This window comes from Hippocampus guttulatus, chromosome 2 (assembly GCF_054856545.1).
Source record: "Hippocampus guttulatus isolate MCC_2025c chromosome 2, RoL_Hgut_1.0, whole genome shotgun sequence".
NCBI classification, from domain to species: domain Eukaryota; kingdom Metazoa; phylum Chordata; class Actinopteri; order Syngnathiformes; family Syngnathidae; genus Hippocampus; species Hippocampus guttulatus.
Window position 1 is genome coordinate 9,561,764 of NC_141262.1, and position 22,546 is coordinate 9,584,309.

Below are 22,546 nucleotides of genomic sequence, written 5' to 3' on the forward strand. Positions count from 1 at the left end.
GTTGGTTGCCAGCCAATCGCAGGGCACACAAAGACAAACAACCATTCGTGCTTCCCGTCACACCCAGGGACAATTTCGAGAGTTCCTTTCGCCTGCCATGTATGTTTTTGGAAAGTGGGAGGAAACCAGAGAACTCGATTAAAACCCATGTGAGCCTGGGAAGAACATGTAATGTCCACACAGGAAGGCTGGAGCCGGAATCAAACCCTGCACCTCTGCTGTGTGAGGCGGACATCCGAAGCAGGCGACTACCGTGTCGCTAGATTTTGTATCAATTTTATCTTTTTCATTATTTATTTATTTATTAATACAATTTTTGTTGCATCACTTTAATGTTCTTTGTGTCAACATGCTCTCAGCTTAAATGCCAAGTGGCAATGAAACAATGACAAGTTCCACCAGAGGGCACTGGTGTCACTCTATTTTTAGAAAGCCATATTTGCGTTGCATGAGTAACTTTTATGAACAATTACAATAGAATTAGTGCTCCCGGCACGAAAGATAGAATTGATGGTAACAAATGCATTTGCAACAAATAGATAAGACGAATGGAAAGCACAATTATAGGTGTGAAACTCCTTTTAATTTGGTTGCCTCATTTGAAATGTTCAATTGAATTTATCATCACTGCAACTGCCCATGAGTAATTTCTCATTAAATTCATTTACTGAGGGGCCCATCCACAATTTGATGCTGTCAAGGGGAAATGCCTGGCTGGCAGAGCGTTAAATGAAAACAGTGTGAGCGCTTTCCAACTGTGGGAGGGGTCGGTCAGCACTTGGATCCTGCACAGAACCAGCACAAAAGGGTTCACATGGTCCGAACTGGTTGAGCATGAAAGGGTAGAGTAGAAGTGGTGGGCTGTGGCAGATTAGTGAGGAATCATCCCTACTCATTACAATTTATATGACAATTACTCCGGGAAATTGCAGAGTGGTGAACCTTCAGTCCCATCTGCGGGGCAACGATGTACTCGCTGCTTTGAATTTCGCCAGGTAGCTAATTGCTTTTCCCAAGTGATCGCAGGTCACAGTCGGTCTTTGATTATGCAACCAGCATAGACTTTAAGTGGAATTATCTGCAAGCAGAGTTGGGGAAAGTGGCCATTTTGTCTCAAGGCCAAGCCATACTGTAAATTCAGTGACAGTGGTGCCTTCAGGTGTGTGTGCGTGTGTATGTGTGTGTGTGTGTGCGTGTGTGCGTGCGTGTGTGTGTACGTGTGTGTGTGTATGTGTGTGAGATTGTGGCTCGATGGGATCACCACCTTATCGTGGTGAGGCACTTTGCGCGTCTCCATGACCCCTAGAGCTATGTCGGCAGGAGTCCCGCACTCCTGGCAGGGTCACCCAAGCCGAACAGGTCGAAGGGTAGAGGCCAGACAAAGAGTGATCCCAAATCGGCACCTGGGGGCAGGCACAGGCGGAGTCCAACAGACCGGACTACCGGCAGCCCCCTGCAACTCTTGCCAGGAGAAGGACGTCATGGGTACCCTCATGCCACCGGAATCCACCTGGCAGGAGTGAAGATGGTGGGAGTGAGGACTGTGCACCCACACCCTCACCTTAATCCGAACCTCTGCGCAAGCTTCTTGCCCCAACCCCACACCCAATCCCCCACCCTGCATCCTCCTAATCTCCCAAAGTCCTGTGGCGATGTGGAATGGCGGTGGGCACAGGCCAAGGATGTGGCTGGGAGTGCCTAGCCAAACCATGCACACAGGCGGCAATGGAGTGATGGTCGTTGACACTGCGGGATGGAGCAGCGCATCTCTTCGGCAGCTTCCATTGTGACTGAGCAGCTCCACACTGCTCACCCCTGTGATGGGGAGGGACCTAGAAAAAATGGTCTAAAAATTGTCTGCTCTCCACACTACGGACGGTAAACCGCAATCGTCGGAGCATCCCCCTTGCGGTCGAAAGGATAATAAACGAAATAGAAAAAATCTATGCATAGCTTCGTGGAACGTCCGCACACTGCTGGACCTGGCTGAAACTCCTGACAGGCCCCACCGGAGGACAGCACTTGTGGCCACAGAGCTCGCGAGGTATAACATCGATATCGCAGCTCTCAGCGAGACCAGGATGCATGGAGAGGACTCCCTGACAGAAGTTGGTGCAGGGTATACCTTCTTCTGGAAAGGGGTCCCTGAAGGCACTTGTCGAAACCATGGAGTTGGCTTTGCTGTGAAGTCCCAACCGCTGAAGCGCATCCCAGAATCCCCTACCGGCATCAATGAAAGGCTGATGACATGGCGCATTCCCCTGGCAAAGGGACGCTTCGCCACACTCATCAGTGCCTACGCACCAACTCTGAATGCCGAGCACAATATAAAGGAGGATTTCTACAGAGCTCTGGACACCATCCTGCAGCAAACACCGGCTACGGACAAGCTCATAGTCATGGGAGATTTCAATGCTAGGGTGGGCACGGAACACCTGGTATGGAGTAAAGTTATTGGCCAGCATGGAGTGGGAAAAATGAACAACAACGGCCTTCGGCTCCTCTCTCTCTGTGCAGAACATCAGTTGGTCATCACTAACACCATTTTCCAAATGAAGAACAGGTTTAAGACCACCTGGCAGCACCCCCGCTCCAAACACTGGCATCTCCTGGACTATGTGATTGTCCGTCAAAAGGACATACGGGATGTCCTCATCACCCGTGTCATGCGCGGAGCTGAGTGTTGGACTGACCATCTCATGGTCAGATCCAAACTCCTCATGAGCATTTAACCCCGTCATCCAAGGACAGCTCCCAACAAAAGGCTCAACTGTGCAGCATTGAACAACCCCACCACCAGAGCCAACCTCCGGCGACTCCTTGCTGAACATCTTGACAAGATCCCGGAGGAATCAGGTGACTGGCCAGCTCTGCACCAGGCTATCCAGAGCACAGCTTCGGAGGTGCTTGGCCAGTCAAGGAGACACCACCAGGATTGGTTTGACTGCAACTCAACCGAGATACATACACTTCTGAAAGCAAAGCATGAGGCCCATAAAGCTCTCCTGTCCTGCCCTACATCTCTCACCCGTAAAGCCACCTTTTCTGCAGTTAGAACAGTGACCCAGCGAGCACTCCGTATCATGGAGGACACCTGGTGGGTGCAGAAGGCAAATGAGATCCAAAACCTGGCAGACTGTAACAACACCCAGGGCTTCTACAATGCCATCAAAGCATTGTATGGTCCCAAGAAGCGGGAATTGCTCCAGACCGATCAGCTGATGGCTCTGCACTCCTCAAGGACCACCATGAGATCCTTGCCCGTTGGGCAAACCACTTTGAAAATCTTCTCAACCATACCAACCCTGTCAACCCACACATTCTGGACAATCTTCCAGACCTGCCAACAATCATGAGCCTCGACGCCCCACCATCCTATTCTGAAACCCAGCAAGCCATTGCGGGCCTAAAGAACAACAAAAGCGCTGGACCTGATGGCATCCCTGCAGAGGTTTTCAAACACGGAGGTTATCTCCTCACGCGCCGACTGCACCTCCTGATTCAAAACATCTGGGAACATGGGACCGTCCCGCAGGATTGGAAGGATGCTAACATTGTTGTTATTTACAAGCAGAAAGGGGACAGAGCAGCCTGTGGGAATAGCCGAGGAATCTCTCTCCTCTCCACCGCAGGAAAGATCTTGGCCAAAATCATGCTCAGCAGGCTGGTCGAGCACATCTCAGAAGGTGTGCTTCCAGAAACCCAGTGTGGCTACCGGAAGACTAGATCCACCATTGACATGATCTTTGTTTTAAGACAGCTAATGGAGAAAAGCAGAGAACATCACAAGGACCTGTACATAGCCTTCATCGATCTCAGCAAAGCCTTTGACACCATCAACTGTGAGTTGCTCTGGAAACACCTCTCCAAACTTGGGGTGCCACCCAAGTTTCTCTGCATCCTCCAGCAGCTGCATGATGGGATGCAAGCCAGAGTGCTCATCGGAGGACTCCAGTCAGAGCTCTTCAAGGTGAAAGTCGGGTGAAGCAGGGCTGTGTCTTGGCTCCAGTGCTTTTTAACATCCTCCTCTCTGCCACCACGTGCCTCTTCCACCGTGGCATGGGACATGAAGACGGTGTCCATATGGAGTACCGCCTAGACGGAAGCCTCTTCAACATCAGACGGCTCCAGGCTCACACAAAGACAAAAATCTGTCAGATCTGTGAGCTTCAGTATGCTGATGACTGCACTATACTAGCTCACAGTTCAAACTCTATGCAGCACGCCCTGGACACCATTTCCAATCTGTACCAATCCTTTGGTCTTCAGATCAACATTAAAAAACTGAGGTCATGTTCCAACTCGCTACCCCAACTTCCACATCCCCCAGCTTTCATATTAATGGCACTCCACTAAACGTAGTGGACCATTTCACCTACCTTGGCTCCACTTTATCTTCAAACTGTTCCCTTGACACTGAAGTCCACACCCGTATTAATAAAGCATCATCATCCTTTGGTCGCCTACGTAGCAGGGTCTTTGAAAACCGAAACCTGAAGACCTGTACCAAGATTGCTGTGTACAATGCAGTGTGTCTCTCCACTCTGCTCTACGGGTCAGAGTCATGGACTCCATATCGCCGGCACATTACTACCTTGGAAGCCTTCCACATCCGCTGCCTGCAAAAGATCCTTGGCCTGTCCTGGGAAGATCGAATTCCCCATACAGACATCCTCAAAAGCACCAATTCCATCTGCATGGAAGCGGCCGTGGCGAAAAAACATCTTCGGTGGATTGGACACACCATTCGCATGCCAGACAACCGCCTGCCCCGCCAGGTCCTCTATGGCCAACTGAGAGGTGCAAAGCGTTCTGCTGGGGGGCAAAAGCGGCGCCTCAAGGACTACAGCAGGGACCTCCTAAAGCGAGCCAACGTCAACCCCACGCAGCTTGAAACACTTGCACTCAACAGACCAACCTGGCAGATCACTTGTGCCACTGCAATCTCTCAAATACACAAAATTACGCATTCAACGACACCAGCGGGCAGCTGGTACCCCCCTGGTATCCGGTTTCCCTTGCTCCATCTGTGGTCGAGTCTACGGCTCAAGAATCGGTCTCTATGCCCACGAGAAGTGACATAGAGATGACCCCCCCCCCCCCCCCCCCACCCATCCTCCCCTCCCTTGGAGCAAGTGTCATCATCAGACATGATGGACAGCTAACGAGTGTGAGATTACTTCAGTCTACTTGCAAAAAACTCAGATCCTAAATCACCTCTCCCCACTCATTTAAATGGAAATGCCAATAATCCGTTCCAGTCTCCCCCTTCCCAATAAACTACTGTACCCAAAAAAAACAAAAAAAAAACTACTGTGCCTCAGAGAGACCGCACTTCAATGGTCTACCACCAATTTCTTCAGCAGAAGTGCAAGCAAAATGTCATCACAAATGACTTCTAGTAATCCCTCAAATGACGAAGTAATTCCTTTGCATGCAAGCAATAGTAATTCATCCGGCAAATTTGTGGTTGAGTGATATGTCTCCTTCGGATATCAGTAGCAGAAGATGCCAAACTCTTTTAAAGTGAAGCATGTAATATAATTAGCTATTATGAGACCGAAAATTATATATATATATATATATATATATATATATATATATATATATATATATATATATATATATATATATATATATATATATTTACATCAAATTCCTATTTCCTGACCAAATTCAAAGCATTGTTTTGTGATTATTGTAGTGCAGTGTACTCTGGATCGACATTATTAAAGTGTGCCATAAAGATGTCCTACATAAAGTACCGACGGTTGCCACATCTAAGCAGCATAACAACAAATAAAGACACGATGATGACTGCCAGTAAAAGGCATCCTGACATTTTGCCGGCGAGGCGGAAAGCTGCTTGAGAGACATCTCCAGTCATTAGTCTGTACGATACTCTCTGGCATGACAACAAAGGAATATGAATGGAATTGGCCCATAGTGATCAGACTGCAATCCTCCTTTTCATCATTTTCAGATGCAGCAGGCAGTAGTTGAGAGCAAAGTAGATAAAAAAATACAATAAACATGACCAGCAGGGTGGCTAACAGCAGCAAAACAAAGTTAGCACTTAAACCTCAAACACAGTGGGATTTGTATTATTTAAAACGGAGCCAGTTAATGGTCACGTGATGAACTTGAAAATGGATGGATTGCTCTGCAAATCTAGAGTTACACTGGACTGGTTTTAACACACACACACACACACACACACACACACACACACACACACACACACACAAACTAAATGTGAAATATATGAAAAGGGCCTCTGTGACTTTAATTTTATTATTTTTTTTGCACACGACCCATTGGTGGATATACCGTAGTTTAGCGAACCCTGCGGCAAAGCGATGCCATAAAGTTTACTTGTCTCACTACAACCTCTTTGTGTTGTGTAACAATACACTTTACACAAAACATTTATGACTGTAGATATGTATGTGACACTTCCAGATAATTGCAGGTCTCCACAAAGGAGCCTTTTTGGAAAAATTAAAAGTAGCAAATAAAGCGGGTGAAACAGGGGAAAAGAGTGCCCTGAGGATAACTAACTGATTGAAGTGAGTGGGAGTGCAGAGGGACATAATGAGCACTTAATAGTTGAAAGTGAGCGCCTAGTGTGTGATGAACACATCTTTTTTGAAGCTCAAATTGCACATTGGTGGTAAGAACAAACCTGTCCCATCTCCTTCAGCCATGTTTAGATGGTCGATTAGAAAAGCTGGTAGAAACATTAACACTTTTTCTTTTGGCATACGCTTGTGGAGTGGGATTTTTCAAAACCGTGGGATCAACTGTCCTATTTAACATTCCATATCACAGGCATCTCTACTCTTTAGGCTTTGCAATTATTTTCCCTATAAAACATATTTTATGTTCATTTTAACCTCGTCTAATTGTTTGTTTTAGTCTGAAGATAAAAAGAGCAGACCTGGCCTCTGTCTCTCTCCCTTATATTGTATTATCTCTTTGTTGTAAATATCTGTGGTTTGGGGTGAGGGGTGGCAGTTGCATGAGGCAGAAGATAACTGCCTGTTCATATGCTTATAAAATGACCTTGCCCAAGGAGAAAAACAGACACTTCTTTGAAAGCAGCCATCAGGTAGTATTTGAGCTCTCTCCTTGCATGAAAACTTTTCTATTAAATTGTATATCTCATTACAGGTGCCTTGAGACACAAATGTTTCGACTTACAAGTGTTTGGAAATAAGAGACCAATTTTTGCGTGATTATTGAGCATTCACTTCACAACAAGCAGCAATACCTCAAAAAGAGGCTCAAGCTTTTTATTGCCACTCCCAAATGAAGTTAAAACTCTTTTTTGATTGTAAACTGTCCTTGGGTGTTTTGAAAGGCGCTTATAAATAAAATGTATTATTTATTATTATTATTATTAAAACAAAGAGACTTACACTTTGTGTATTTAAATTGTCCACATAAGATAGCTTCACCCTTCAGTCTGCAAGGTTAATGCTAATGTTAACTCATAATGTGAATTGCCATAGATATACGGACTAATGAACAGCACTACGTGTCTCCAGATCTATCTGCATGTATTGTATTGTGGCTAAGGGCTGCACAACAGGAGCAGCAGCACAAAATAAAACAACATAAAACGCTGAAAGGGACTTTTTTTAAGCTTGCCACAGTCAAGTATATACCGGTAAGCACCTATATGAGTATTTATTATATTTGTTTTTGGTGTATATTTTTCAAACCTGGAGGGTAAGACGACTGGTTCACTCAAACCCTGTTCCTCCTCGTGAGGCTACGATACCCATTTCACGACGCCATCCTGAAGCTGGTTGCTGCGCACACCACCTACGAAAGAGTATTGAACAGTTGTTTTTACTAGGCAGTGCCGCTTTTCCATTAGTCCAAAACAGCATCACACCACAAGACCACTACAAGCTCATTTGGTTGCCCCTCAGAGTCAATGGCTCACCGTCTTCACTCTGTGGCGTCTCGGCGTCTGCCCACAGCTGCCATCCCAGAAGCGGGAGCCACAACCGTTGGGCCGGGCAAACGGTGATGTTCCGCTCTGGTGGGTGGAGACCTCCTATTCAAGTGAATGGGACCCAGAATGTGAAAAGAGCTGAACTCTTCTGCAAAAATGAAAGTGATTCACTGGTGGCTGCTGTGAGAAAATGGGGGGGGGGGGGGGGGTTAAGTCCGTACGGGGGTGGCTGGTCACTTTGTGAGGGCCCAGTCTTTTTCTCAGATTGGGCTCTTAGAGTGGAGGAATGAGCAGGAACGCTCAGAGGCGCAGGAATGGAGGGGGGGGGGCACCATATTTGTGTGTTTGTGGTGAGGAATTAGCATTTTAACATTGCTTAAAGCTCAAAAAGGTTGATTTAGCATGATGTGACCCCTTTAATTTTTTACATTCTATTGAATTATGACAGTATTGCATGTTTTGTGAAGTGTAATATTATAGAGTGATATTTTCCTTAAAATATACCTAAGCATTTTTGCTGTGCTGTTTTTGGTAATGCTTGAAAAGTCACGGAACGAATTCAACTTCTATTTCAAGGCACCGACGGATTCTCAAAATGCTTGTCCTGTCTTTTGTCTACTCAAGGCAGGGGTCACCTCACCACTCTTGTTGCCTGGATCTCTTTGAGCGGCGAGGGTTTGCACATGGCCCGAATATTGATTTTTTTGTCAGGGTTCAGTTAAGGTCAAAAACAATCACGAAGACGTTTGTTGGACGTGTGGCAACTGTTCTGACGTTGGCTAATGGCTTTTCTTGTCGGCAGGAAATTTTGAACATGTTCAAAATTTTGTTGTGACAAGACAAATGATATTCATGAACACACAGACAGACCAGTAAGGTTCAAAAGACACCCAAAGTGCAACTTTACTTAAATTGTCAAACTAACAAAGAAAAGTTCACTTGGTTGACATGGGGTGGGGAGGCAGAATACAGCCTCTTCTCTGCTCCCACAACTTCTTAAGTCCTCCCAGCTCAGGGGCAGCACTTTCCTGAGTGTCCGTGCACAGTCTCAGCAACCCAAGCTCACGTACTGGCATAACAAATAGCTGTTATGACACTCTGCGTCCACTGCTATCGCCCTGCTTTGCAACTTCCTACCTCCTGCGATTGGGAGAATAAAAAAAAAAAAAAAAGACACTAGACAGCATCAACATAGCGACATAGTATTGTAGCAGCCAAATAGGCATCACGTTCTGTTTTGAGCCAAGCCAGGTAAATCTCTCTTTTACAGGAACACGATGAGAAACATGCAGCAACAACAACAACGACACATCATTAAATCGCATTGCTACCTGGTCTTTCTGGGACATTCAAGATCAACAGTTAAATAATTTGCAATCTTCCGCGAAATGGCAAAGAGAAAGATGGAGCGTGTACTTGCAGGAACATCATTGACCACGGACAGAATGGAAGAAGAATGTTAGAATCTACACTGCGGACTGTTCTGTCCATATTTACATCCAAGACACTGGCTTTTGTATTTGGGCCAAACAGACAAGAAAAGAGCAAGACAATCGAGATGAAGAGAAATGTGAGTCCATGTTTGAATATTAACTGGGCACTGGCAGGTAGGAGCAGAAAAGAAGGAGGCTTTCCGTTTCCATTCTGTGTTGACAGAAACATTTTGGAAAGGAGAGAATGTGGCCAGAGAGATACGGATGAGGACAAAGACGTGGATGGAGTTTACAGGGGCGAGTTCAGCGAAAAGATGGACTTGCTGTCACGGCCACTGGAGGAGATGCTGGAATGGCTTCAAATCTGTGCTGGACCTTTCCCGGTATGGCCGACGACAGTGTCAGAACCGAAGGGGGGGGGGGGGGTGTAACTACCAAACATAGCCCATCTCATCATCTCTGTCGTCTTCTGCATCGTCGTCATCTTCAGTGATTTGCCGGGGGTGGATCCGACCCCGTCTCTTCTTCTGCCTACCCTGTGAGGCTTCTTCCTCCTGGTCGTCGAGGAGGATGACCGCACCGCCGCTGCCGAAATCTCCCGAAGTCTCCTGTTCCTCATCTGAAACAAATTCAGCACACACTAAATGCCTCTCATATGTATTGGCAGTGCCCCATTAGATGGTGCTTTTCCACCTACCTACTTTTCATTTAATACAGAGCAGTGATTTAAAACTGGAATACATGTTAAATGTGTGTCACAATGTAGTGTTCCTCAGCTCAATGAACATGTGAGACGCTTTCATTCGGGTGCTTTCCTATCTTTGCGGATTGGTGCCATCAGACACCTTGTTCTATCATCAAATACCATGAAAGCTAAATCAAAAATGAACAAAATATCAACTGCAAAACCAGGACAAAATATATGTAAAGCATAACTTTATAACCAATGAACCAATGAATCAAATGACCATAGTTAAAGGAGAGCATAATTTTGTTTTATTATTCTCTCGTGCATATGGGCTCGTGCATTTGGGTGACAGATTTACCACAATTGGGTTTCTTGCCACAAGCATACATTAAATTAAATACAGATTATGGAATATATACTGTATATACACCCTTGCTAAGGCTTGGCGGTGCTGCAGTAGCCAGCTGTCTATCGCTTATCTTTGAAATCTGGAAATGAATTAAATGCAAATGTTAAAGCAAAATGAGTATTTTGGATTGACTGTTGACATTGTTGCAATGACCCGGTGGCATATCTAAAAGCCACCCAGGAATTGAAGTGGATATATTTTCGCAGCTCAAATATCTACGGATATGGAGGTAGAATTAAGATGTGTGGTACTTAACTGACAGTTGAGCAGGGTTCGGCTTTAATGTATTGAGCTGGCAACGCCCACAATGTTTGAGAACAGTTTGATTTTGAATGACTTCCCCCTTAAATTTGACACTCTTTCCTGTCAAATATAGACACATGAATGGTCACCGAAAAGACTGTTTAAATATGAGATTTCGAAGCATAACAAAGCATTTCTCATTCATCTTTGGAGGTACAACCCCCTGCTCCCCCCCAAAAAAAACAATTGCTTTATGCATCAATACCAAGTTGTTCAATTATTTTTCTTCATTCACTGAATACTTCAGGACAATAAGTGTCAGTTGTTTGTTGTGTGGACTCTTATTCACGTTAACCTGACCGAAAACGCTGACAGTTGTGCTTTGCTGTCAAGTGTGACAAATTCTTCTCCTTGTCGAGCATTGGTGTTTTATCAAAGTTGCACCCGTGAGCAGAATATTAGAAGAAGCCACAATCCGACATGAGTGACCCGCGCATCGCTTACATTATCGCTCGCCGAAACAATTGCTGATGTATGAGAATAAAAGAGGAAAGTTGAGGCTTTGTTCAAGACCATTTATGAATCCACTTATCAGAAACAGCACAGAGTTAGAGACACAGCTGTCAATCTGTAAGAAACTGCTTACGGTGAGAGACAGACCGGAAGGGCAACATTACCCAAAGCTGCGCCTGTCTCGAAAGCGTATTTGCGTGTGCGTGCGTGTCCCCGTCTTACCGCAGTTTGGGTTGCCTTGCTTTCTGGAGCCGGCGATCTCGTTACCATACTTGTCCACACACCAACACTGTCCAGTGCTGCCGTGACACTGTGTCGGTTTAAAGTAGCCCTCCTCAGTACAGCGAGGAATATAGTAACCTGCAGATTGACCACAGAATACATGGGAAAGATTCAGGGACACTCAAGAGGAAACGCGTAGAAAGAGACCAGCTGATAGATGTCAAAGCTCTTTTATTCACAGAGGGAGATTGCCCAGCAATTAGTATCGAGAGTCCTGTAGGACAAGAGCCATACATCCTGCTTTAAGGCAGGCAGTCACGTTCAATAACCCACACACAAGCACAAACACGCAAAACAAAGACTTTTGGCCAGACTCATTTTTCAAACTGTGTTGTTTGCAATGTGTGCAGCTGGGACAGATGGCGCTCAATGAAAAGTGTTCTCAGGAGAATTTAGTTGGAAACTCAACAAAAAATGGAAGCGCTATACTGGATTGCAGACGGACAGGACCTTGTTTTCATGCTGTACTGCATCTACACTAACAGTGACAAACTCCTCCAAATGGCAAATTGACATCCACTTTCGACAGTGGAACCTGTACAAGGTTGAACGCAATTCATTCACTAAGATTCCAAATGGCAAGGGCCAAATGGCACGTTTACTCACACAAACAGATTGAATGCGTTGTTGACAAAAGGTATTTATACCTGTGGTGCAGTCCACCTTTTTTTAAAAAAAATTTTAAACAGAGTTTTGCACTGATGCCTTTCACCATGGAACGTTTGAGAGAGAGCAAGACATGCCCAACATGAAGTGATGGAATAGGAATGGTTTGGTGTAAAACAAACAAAACATGAGAGAAATCGATACGCTCGCTTTTTGAACGCAGAGTGCAAAGGACTTTTGTCATTTTTGCTACCTCACGACTCCTTCTTGTTCTGGCTCTGGGTCAACCTTTGGATCATTCGGAAAGTTACAAAATGGCATTGCCAAATTGACAATATGTTATGAACACTTTTGTTTCTGTCGTTTGAAAAAAATGCGCAGAAAAGATCAGTTCTCTCATTTTGCCTGCACCTCCTTGTAATGCAAGTGTACTGTTTGCATCTGGCTTTCAGACGTGTTATTTGAAGATACATCAGCCGTTTAAATTCTTCTCACGTTTCAGAAATCAATTTGCATGTGTTAAAATTCATCTATTTGCATCCACTACCTGAGAGAACAAAATGAACTGTAATTTGGCAGATTTGGTCGTGTTTTCACACATGTAAATAAGGCCCTTTGTGCTTGGAATGTGAGTTTGATTATGTCACGTAACCTCTGGTGTATCATTTTCTGTTTGCACCATTATTTTTTTTTAACAGACTTGTCATTTAATTAATTATTTGATGCTTGTTGAACTGATGATTCGGAGGATGCGGTTGAGTATTAATTCAAATGGCACTAATCAACACCAAAAATGCCTGCTTTGTACAAATTATTCAAATAGATATTTCACCCCAAAAAAGTACTACCGGTAATTAAAATTTGCAATCACGTCAAGAAAATGTCGTTGCTATTTCACATTCAAATACTGTGCAGCATTTTTCTTTGTGCGGACAGTTGATTGGATTACAGTGTTTTCATTGTTCTTGTAGTAGCACTTTGCCTTCAAAAATGGACTGCATGGGATTGTACAATCCAATACTGTAGCCATTAAGCAACGACAGCTGTATACTGACCTACGAGGCTCTTCCTTCGACTCGGATTCTGGATCCTGCTCTTCTCTGCTTGGCAAGGCAAACCTACACACAAAGAGGCTCATCAACCTTTTTCCCCCCTCTGCAATCGCCACATCAATTTGTCGTCGCTTGTCACCATTTTTTCATGTTCTTAATGCATTTGTTTACGCTTACCCAAAGATCTACAACTCAAAACACGCTTTCATTTTTTTTTTTAGAGCAGACTGAATGGTTGTGTCACTTGCAGATTTCAATTGTGTCATTTTAGATTGATTTGATGATCTACCCAAAATTCAAATAAAGTGCACTTCAAAGTGTGAGCAAAAAAACAAACAAACTACTCATTGACATCTTAATGGGTTGCAGTAGTGGCTCTATTCATGATGTTCCGAAAATTGGAGCGACACAGCTATCAAGCAAACATTATTACACCGCTTACAAGGAAGTCAAGACGCTTTGCTTTTTCTGCATTTCGCTCGGTCCTCAGAAATAGGAAAGAGAAATTTGTCAAATATTTTTTTGCTGGCTGTGCAAAAACGGTCCCTGGGGAACATCACAAGAGAGCCGGCATTGATGTAAAGTGAAATGCAGAGTGAGCATTTTGTTACTTTCGTTCAATGGTACGATCATTGTGTGAAAAGTAACTAGTCCGCAATGACTTTTAGCTGAGTTCGATTTTGACATGACTTATTATGCGCAATTAACCTTCCAAAAGGCATTCAAACGCGTCCGTCCATGCTCACCCTCGGGTTTCTGGAAGCAGTAACACCACTCGTTGTTCGACAGCTTGTCGTCCTTGAAGGAGTCACAGGAGTTGAAGAGAGGCTTCATGCACAGCTCGTACTTGTCCATATAAATGGCACTCAACTCGGATTCGTCCAGCAAGAGGTCAAAGTTCATGTCTAGTTTGTTGAACATCCATCCCAGAGACTCTTTGCAGATGGGCAAGACACTTGTGTCAAAGTCTAAAAAGTCAAAAAGTGGAGACAGCAATCAAGGGAAGATTTTAGAGTGTAGCCCGCAGGCTCGCTTGTCCGTTTTGTCTCTGAGTAGCAGGCGAGAGAGTGTGTCATTGTGTGTGTCTTTGCGTGAGTCTAGCTTGGTTGAGTTGAAACATGTTGACAGTACAGAGAACAGCACAGGGTCACTGTCAACATCGCTACCATCTCTCATGAGGATCAAAAAGCTGCTGTACAGAAATGGGCCACACTCACACACTTCAGAGCGCTGATGTACTCACGTCCGGTGGCTGAATCAGAGCTGTCAGTGGATTTGAGGTCTCTGTTGGCATCGAGGTGGAGAACTCCGAACCAGTCCTTGAGCCTCGCAGCCAGGCTGTGGAGCTGTGCGTCAGTGCATGCTACGCAGACAGAAACATGTGAACACAGATTAATCCGATGTGTATTCCAGGGACTCTGCAGGTGCACATGTTCGCAATACAAGCTCCACGGCACTTTGACGTTGTCAATTTGAGTCGACAGCAGTGCTGCATCAAATCTCAGAAAGTTTTTTTCACTTGATTTCTGGTTTATATGTTACTGTACCCCGATCTAACTGTTGCGATCATTAATCCTTATGTATGAAGTGTGTCAGAAAAGTTTAAGGACTGGTGTCATAAAATATATATTTCAAATCCAATCTAAAACTACAAGCTTTCCCCTTCGAGGAACTGGTTTCCCATCCTTCAGTGTCATGCCATCATGCACTCTGGAAAAGGTTCTTTTTGGTAAAAAGTCTGAAAACCTTTTCAGCGTCATGGTGAAGACACTTCTCTCGCACCGAAAGAACCACACACCTCATAATCTCGTGATGTTGAGCTGGCCCATACTCATGGGAGAAACTCTGTTTTGGGTTTGAAATATATTTGAAGTGACATCAGTCCTGGAACTTTTAAGACACATCTCATACATTTCAGGATTTGCGTTTTGAGAACATGAACGGACACAATCAGAAAAGCAAATGATTGTGTCGAGTGTGTCATGTTCTGCTCTGTCTTTGCTGCTCTTAAAATGGTGCACTCTAGCTGCGTCGTTGGGCGATCTACCGATGCCAAGAGAGAAAAAGATCGATGTTTCTCTCGTATCCCGAAAATAATTATGCACCTGGGCCCAAAGACAAAACCGATACGGTAAGTGGTGATATGGTTGTTAGTAGTGTGCCGACTTAAAAATCAGTGAGATTGTTAAAAATGTTTGTGTGTAGCAGACATTAGTGTATCTAACGTGCAACTATCCAGATGACCAATCCACAGCCTAAGCCAACCTGACACTTATCTGTGTGTGCGAGAACATTTTACCAAGTCCTTGATTATTTTGACCATCTGCAGCAGGGAACAAATGCTTCAATTCAGTTGAAAACGATCCGCATTCACCTCTGAAATAAAACTTCTGTACAGAGATATGGGGTCTCAGACCACAAGGAATATGGCTCGATTACTTTTTCTTCTTTCTGAAGTGTACTTTTTTTTCCCTTCGTCTCCCCTTTCCATCAATGAAACATTGCGCTTTTGACATTGCTCTCAAGTTCCCGTGACAGACTCGTTCATTTCCCGTATTTTCTGTCCGACCGCACTGTATGCATTTTATGAGCTTCATGTATTCACCTGAGCTTCATCACGCCTGCCTATACTTAACTGACTTAGAGAACCGCTTTGATATTCCTGTCCCCTCCGGTTTCTTTTGCTCACCTAAATTACTTTGAGTGCTTCATTTCCCCTCTCTCCTCTCACACATCGCCATATAAACTCCAAAGATAAGTGTGGCTTTGATATCCACTCACCCTGTCCTCCTCCTCCTCTCCACACTTTTTCATCCTTTGCCTTGACCGCTGCAGCTCTCTCCATCTAAGGCTCTCCAGTCTCTTGCACTTAGCACTTCTACACAAGTGTCGATGGTCTCTGATTTCTCCTTCTTTTGGTATGATCTCAATTGCTTCTGACAGACCAGACACTGTCACCTGTTCTACGAACAGTTTTTGGGTGGAGAATGTATAAAAAAGAAAACTGGAAATAAAAACATTTGCACACAATGGACGGCTTGTTTTGTTGTTCTCTTGGGCTTTCTGAGACCCATTGTTGTTGTTGTTTTGTTTTTTTTGTTGAGAGATGCGTTTTTTTTTCCCCCTGACATATATTTTAACTTTTGTTCCTCAATCAACAAAACTATGACAGTATATTGTATGCTCCAGAGAATGACAAAGCAACTGATTAATTATAAGAAGTAATGAGAATTTTGGTGAAAAGCAACTGCACAACTTGGCTGCAACGAGAAGGGTCACTGTCAATTCAGTCTCAAGTCGTGTCCTTTCCTGTGGGACCACTCAGGAATAAATATTCTGCTCAACACTGTACTCGTATGAAAAACAGGACTTCATGACATTTAAGAGATTCTCCAATCCCTCACTTGTGACCTCAAACATGGATGAAAAGTAAATCAAGTCATACAACCGTAACCCCACACACAACTGGTAATCAACAATTGGACACATTTACCATTCATTTATTTGAAATCTGCTTCAAAATAGCCAATGAAACTGGCTCCAATTGTTGTTATTATTTTTTTTCTGGGTAGTACATTCCAAGTAGCACAAGGAGCAACATTTACAAAGACCACAACAGATGCTAATTTGTGATGAGAGACTTAAGCCAATAAAATGTGTGCCTGCTTAATGATCAATGAAATAACTTGGAGTATTTTACTGTCCGCCAATTGCTGTAGCCTTAACAAATCATCTGGAACCCTTTTTGGGTACGAGCCAAATGTTTTATGGAAGGCTGAACTATAGTAATCACAACGTCTGTTTTTCTTCATTCCAAAGGTGGCTGGTGCAGTTTAGGTCAGGGCTCTCTCATTCTTCCTCACCAAACTCACCCAAGCATGCTTTTTATGTCATGGTGCAATAGGAGAGGACCTTCTCTTTGTTCTCCCAAAAATGTCAAGCAATTCAGAAGGAACTAAACGGTCTTCAACTTCTTATTGATGAATCACATGAGTAAAAGCAGCATTTTTGTCCAGTCAAAGAGAAACTCTCTATATTGTGCCAGACGAAAGGGCTGGGTTGACCTCCAGACTGTGGCGAAGACAATCGACCGGCGCAGTGGATGTGCAGTATCAGGTGACACTTCACAAGTTATGAGTGGCTGGGAGCTGGATGGGTCAGTTTCATTAAAAAGCAAACAACAGCATGCTGGATTTACTTTTGCTAGTTTGCACTTTATCACCAGCACAGAGGGTGAGGAGAGTCGGCTCAGATCATGATCACTTTCACACTGCTCCTTTAAACACATTCAACATAGTCCTCCTCGCAGTGATATATTGACCACGCTAAACATTTATCAGTAAAATGGAAACGCATTATAGTCATAATTTCCCCAGTGTGGGACTAATAAAGGATATCTTATCTTAAGTAGTGCAAACAGTCTCGTAGCCTTGTATATAGATATTACAAATAAAACTATAGACGGGTTGTTTCAAAGAGGTACTTGAGGACATTTTGTTTGTCATCACACTCAGGCAGAATTAATCGTTTATTCGTTTAGAGAAAGAAGGAAGACAATAGAAAACAGAAAGTGAGTGGTCACGAGAAGTGAAATTATCAGTCTGTTTTTTTTTTTGTCGTGGGATTCGCAATACGTAAAGAGATTTATTATTGAGCCTCGTTTGCCATTCGTTAATATAGTGGTGCAATCAAACAACTTGAATAGGCACTGCAATGGTGACTGTGAGAGGTAGCAAATTCATTTCAACCATTCCAAGTATTGGTCTATGTTTCAATAAAATTCTGTAAGAACATTCAAATGAACACGGAATTAAACGATGCAAAATGAGAAAGCATGGCTAAATCGGCTTGTGGAAACCTGAAGCATTAATAGTGTCGTCCAAAGGCCTAAAAGTTAACATGCCAGCAGATGAAAATTTGTAGAAAATAGGAGTATAAAGGTTATGGGGCAACGGGGTGAAAAGTACAATAGAAAACATACGGTGTTTGCCCTTCTTAATCCAGAGATGTCTTAATGATCAGTGGAGATTACAGGAAACGAATGAAATGACTTTAATGATGATCAGACAAACCCAACAAAATGTACAGTACTTTCTCGGGGGCAAATGTTTTAAACCATAATGTTAAACTACTCACACTGATGATGGTGTTTATGTGCCAATGCTTGAATGGTGGTCTCCCACTTATTTGCAATTCACCAATTTAGAGATTTCTTTTCCCCCCCTGGATATTTAAAAATTCGAGTATTTGGGATCTTTTTTTTGTTGTTGTTTTTGACGGATAACGCTTCATGGTGGTACATCATCGGAGTATTCAAGAATTTGATTTTGTGTTAAAACATACAAATCAACAAAGAAGTGCTAACTTTGAGTGATCCATGGAGCGTGTGCTAGCCATGGAATTGGCAGGACGACATAACCAGAGGAGACATTCTGATCAGAACATGGTCGTGTATAAGCAAATAAAGAGGTTGTTTAGGCCAGCTGGAGATTTCATGACGTTCCTTCTCTCTAATTAACATCAATAGCCTATGCGAAAGAGACACTGTAATTAAGGATGCACAGGCAATGTAATTGAACAATCACAAAGTAACCGTTTTAGGGTTACACATGTACTTATGACGATGGGTGGATGCTAAATGAAAAAAAAAAAAATCAAAGCTGATCCGAGGAGCATGGATTTGATTTCCCATGATGATTTATTTCTTAGCTAGCAGCATTGCTATCATTCTGCTTTACGTCTATCTCTTCAGCATACACTATTTGGTTTGTTTCCTACCGTGTTGTCAAAACAAAGTACCGTACATTTACATTTTATTGTTCATCCCATCTGGATATCTGAATATAAAACGCATGAACAGCATTGCAACAGTAAAACTAGGTTTCATTTCCGGTTTAGGGTGAGTGCGCAGTTTGGTTTGTACGATCGCATCTTCATGTTTACTGATACCCAAGTTCAAACTGCTGAGAACAAAATCTGGCACACACACACACACACACACACACACACACACACACACACACACACGCACACACACTTTTAGTGCCAACTCCATCTGTTTACTATTCTGAGCCACTGATCTGATGTGAGATCCTATCAGGTTGGGTGACAACGCATATGCCGCGTCCACAAGCATGACACTTACTGCCCGAGTCAGCAAGAAATAAAAAATGTGACATTGGGATGAGAGGCATTAGAGAGGACTGCATTTAAAAAGCCAACTTACTGTGAGAGTGAAAGGAAGAGACCCAGACAAAATAAATTGATTCTCTGCACAGGGCTACACGTTCTGCAGCCCAAATACGTAGACATATACAGTTGAAACTTGGTTTTATTCCTTTCAAAAGAAATCTGACTAATTATATGAAAAATAACGCGATATTTTAATTTGTTGCTTTTAGACACCCACGAAAAATGAATTAAAAAATGACAAAAAACCTTTAGTTCACCGTCCAGAAAACAATGTGAAATAAATAGTAATGACTAAATTGTTGGCATATACTCCATGGCAAAAAAAAGGAGAGGGAAGAGAGGTTATTGTCCGGAAGCGGAATCTGACATTTGTACTTTGCTCCAAGGGTCTTTTGTTAACTCTACGGTGTGTCCAAAGGGACGCCCGGCAGTTGAACCCTTCTTTGGCACCATGGCGGTTTATAGAACAGGCACTCTCACTAAATAAACTCTCCAAAAATGTTCAAAATACTTCTGGTGTATCCATGGGGTGACCTCCAAGAGCCAGCTAGCTGGCCAAAACAACACAGCATTTTTCTGTCGTCTATTTGGTTGGTCAGAGCGAGCCAATTTGTCTATCACAGCACATTTGATAAGATCTACACACATGGATACATTTAGTAATCGGAATACCCGGTGAATACAATGCATTTTATTTAAACCGATTATGTTTTTCTCATGTTATAGGATACACATTGACTCTGAAATGCATCTGATGGTTTGGTACATGCTGTTGTATTATGTTTTCATGTAGCATTCATGGTTTCTATCATAGGAGCGTGACAGTGGGCGGGTGGATGAAGTTGGGTAAGTAGCCACTGAAGGTCAAATGCGTGGCTCGCCGCTGTGGGAGGGCTGAGACAGACGGTCAAATGATGGATACATGGCTGAGTCCTCCTCCTCATCATCATCATCCCACTACTCCCACATAGGGAAGGGAGGAATTTTCTTTTTACCAACCACAATCCATCCTTTTTTGTGCTACACCACTTTAGATTGCATTTCTCCCTCACAATCTCTCCATCTATCAGACAAAATCCTATTTTTGTGACAAACAACAAGACACACAGACTCACTCCATCACTGGCCGCTGGAGCTGTCAGAAGAATGGCGTCGGGGGAAAAACAATATAAATATGGGGAGGAATGAGGAAAAAGCTATGGAAACGTGAATTGCTGGATGTTTTGAGGGATCACCACAAAGGATGGTTTTTTTTTGGATGTGGCGGAAAAAGCCAAAAATTGCCAAAAGTATTAAGGGCTGAACTCACAAGTGAATTCAAGTATAGTGTAAGTTCTACTCACCTGTACATCCATTCATCTAAACCACATAATCAAATCCAAAAGGCTGGTTTGACATGTAAACAGATGTCAGCAAAATATGGAGCGTACTCACCAGTCTTGTCAGTTTTCAACAGTGTCTTGCCAAGCAATTGTCCAGGCAAGCACGGACACTGTCCATCACATTTCACTGAGATCATCTTTCTGGCAAGGCAGCTCTGGAACTCAAGCTTACACTGTCAAATGATTCAAAGAAAGCACAATTAATTGGGAACTTGCATTGAAATGTGGTTCGAAGAAAAATGCATCTCTTGTGGCAAAGGAAAAAGAAAGGAAATGAAAACATTATGATGGGTATTAATCATATTCCTTTCCCCAGGTGCCCCAAAAACAGAATTTTAATTAACTTAGTCAAGGGTGGGGTTCTTTATTCATTGTTTAATCTTTTTCCGTATTTTTTGTTGTTGTACTAAACAGCTTAATTTTGGTTGGTTTCACACACATCTGGAATGCTATGCTGCAGTACAGATTGAGCTGACTAAGGTTTAACAAAAGTAATGTAGGCTTCACTTGTGAAGCACATTGAGTTGCCTTGTCTTTGAAATGTGCTATACAGCGTAAATAAAGCGACCTTGCCTTGCCTTGACTGGCAGGTATGACGTAACCTCGCTGAAAGTACGCTCCAGTATGCAAGAATAAATCTTGGTTGAATCTGATTAAGAAACTTTACTGTTTGGAGTGCTCATTCATCTTGGGGCAGAAGTGCCCATTAAGAAGCAAACTACCATTAGACGGTAAGATGGCCAGTGACATTCTATTCTTCTTCACTGCAGCACAAACCCTAATGCAAGATGGGCTGCTTCAGAAGGTAATCGGAGAAACTATATCTCATAGTAGGTGAGTGAGGAATAAGGAATTCTTTTTTTCTTGAAGACGAATGACAACTGAGATGGGTTATGTAAATTGTTTTTGTGTTTCATATTGCAGAACATAATTCTGCACAGCAAAATATGCCAACAACAAAAAAACAAGAATGCTGCCCTTCTGTTTTTGAGAGTGTTGCTGACATTTGAGTTATTATTATCCAAAGCACATTTTACCCGATTTTGCCAAAATTTCAATAAAAGTAATCTTTTCTCCTTTACAAGAGAGACAATCACATGTACTTTTGGCTGTGTAAATGGTATATGTATAAAGTGAATTGGACTAAGCCACACACTTCCTACACAGTGCGACTTTTCTCCATCTTTCAATTTATTTCACAATGTTAAAAAAATGTATCATGCTGCAGTGTTTACAATATACTGTATTGCACCGGTTACAGCAGTTTATCTTTTCCTCAAATGTACTCGATCATTGATGCCACACCTAAGTTCCAGCTGAGAAGTCACAAAGGACCTCAATCTTTACATCATAGCTGTGTTCAGAATTTTGTAAAACTAGCCCACACAAAATTAGAAAAGCCTGGAATATTGGTCTTAGACATCCATCCATCCATCCATCCATCTTCTACCGCTTATCCGGGGCCGGGTCGCGGGGGCAACAGCTTTAGCAGGGAAGCCCAGACTTTCCTCTCCCTAGCTACTTCTTCCAGCTCTCCCCGGGGGATCCTGAGGCGTTCCCAGGCCAGCTGGGTGACATAGTCACTCCAGCGTGTCCTGGGTCTTCCTCGGGGTCTCCTCCCGGTGGGACATGCCCGGAACACCTCACCAGGGAGGCGTTCAGGAGGCATCCGAATCAGATGCCCAAGCCACCTCATCTGGCTCCTCTCGATGTGGAGGAGAAGCGGCTCGACTCTGAGCCCCTCCCGGATGACCGAGCTTCTCACCTTATCTCTAAGGGA

General features: G+C 43.4%; 1 protein-coding gene and 1 long non-coding RNA gene across 5 annotated transcripts in view; one reads left to right on the forward strand and one right to left on the reverse strand.

Annotated features, from left to right (window-relative positions):
* Window positions 1–8,839: 8,839 nt before the first annotated feature.
* The window catches only part of spock1 (SPARC (osteonectin), cwcv and kazal like domains proteoglycan 1), a 98,522-nt gene continuing 84,815 nt past the window's right edge, over window positions 8,840–22,546 (reverse strand). For all 4 annotated transcript variants that reach the window (XM_086135153.1, XM_086135135.1, XM_086135144.1 and 1 more), the window contains 6 exons: window positions 20,819–20,939; window positions 14,436–14,555; window positions 13,939–14,160; window positions 13,196–13,258; window positions 11,475–11,612; window positions 8,840–10,018 (listed from right to left, as the gene is read on the reverse strand). In XM_086135153.1, coding sequence (XP_085991279.1) covers window positions 9,831–10,018; window positions 11,475–11,612; window positions 13,196–13,258; window positions 13,939–14,160; window positions 14,436–14,555; window positions 20,819–20,939 — 852 coding nt within the window. In that variant the 3' untranslated portion in view covers window positions 8,840–9,830. The remainder of the gene's footprint in view (window positions 10,019–11,474; window positions 11,613–13,195; window positions 13,259–13,938; window positions 14,161–14,435; window positions 14,556–20,818; window positions 20,940–22,546) is intronic.
* LOC147208443 (uncharacterized) lies at window positions 9,408–10,201 on the forward strand. The gene is made up of 3 exons (XR_015103514.1): window positions 9,408–9,536; window positions 9,623–9,782; window positions 9,890–10,201. It is a non-coding gene; the product is annotated as an uncharacterized LOC147208443 (long non-coding RNA).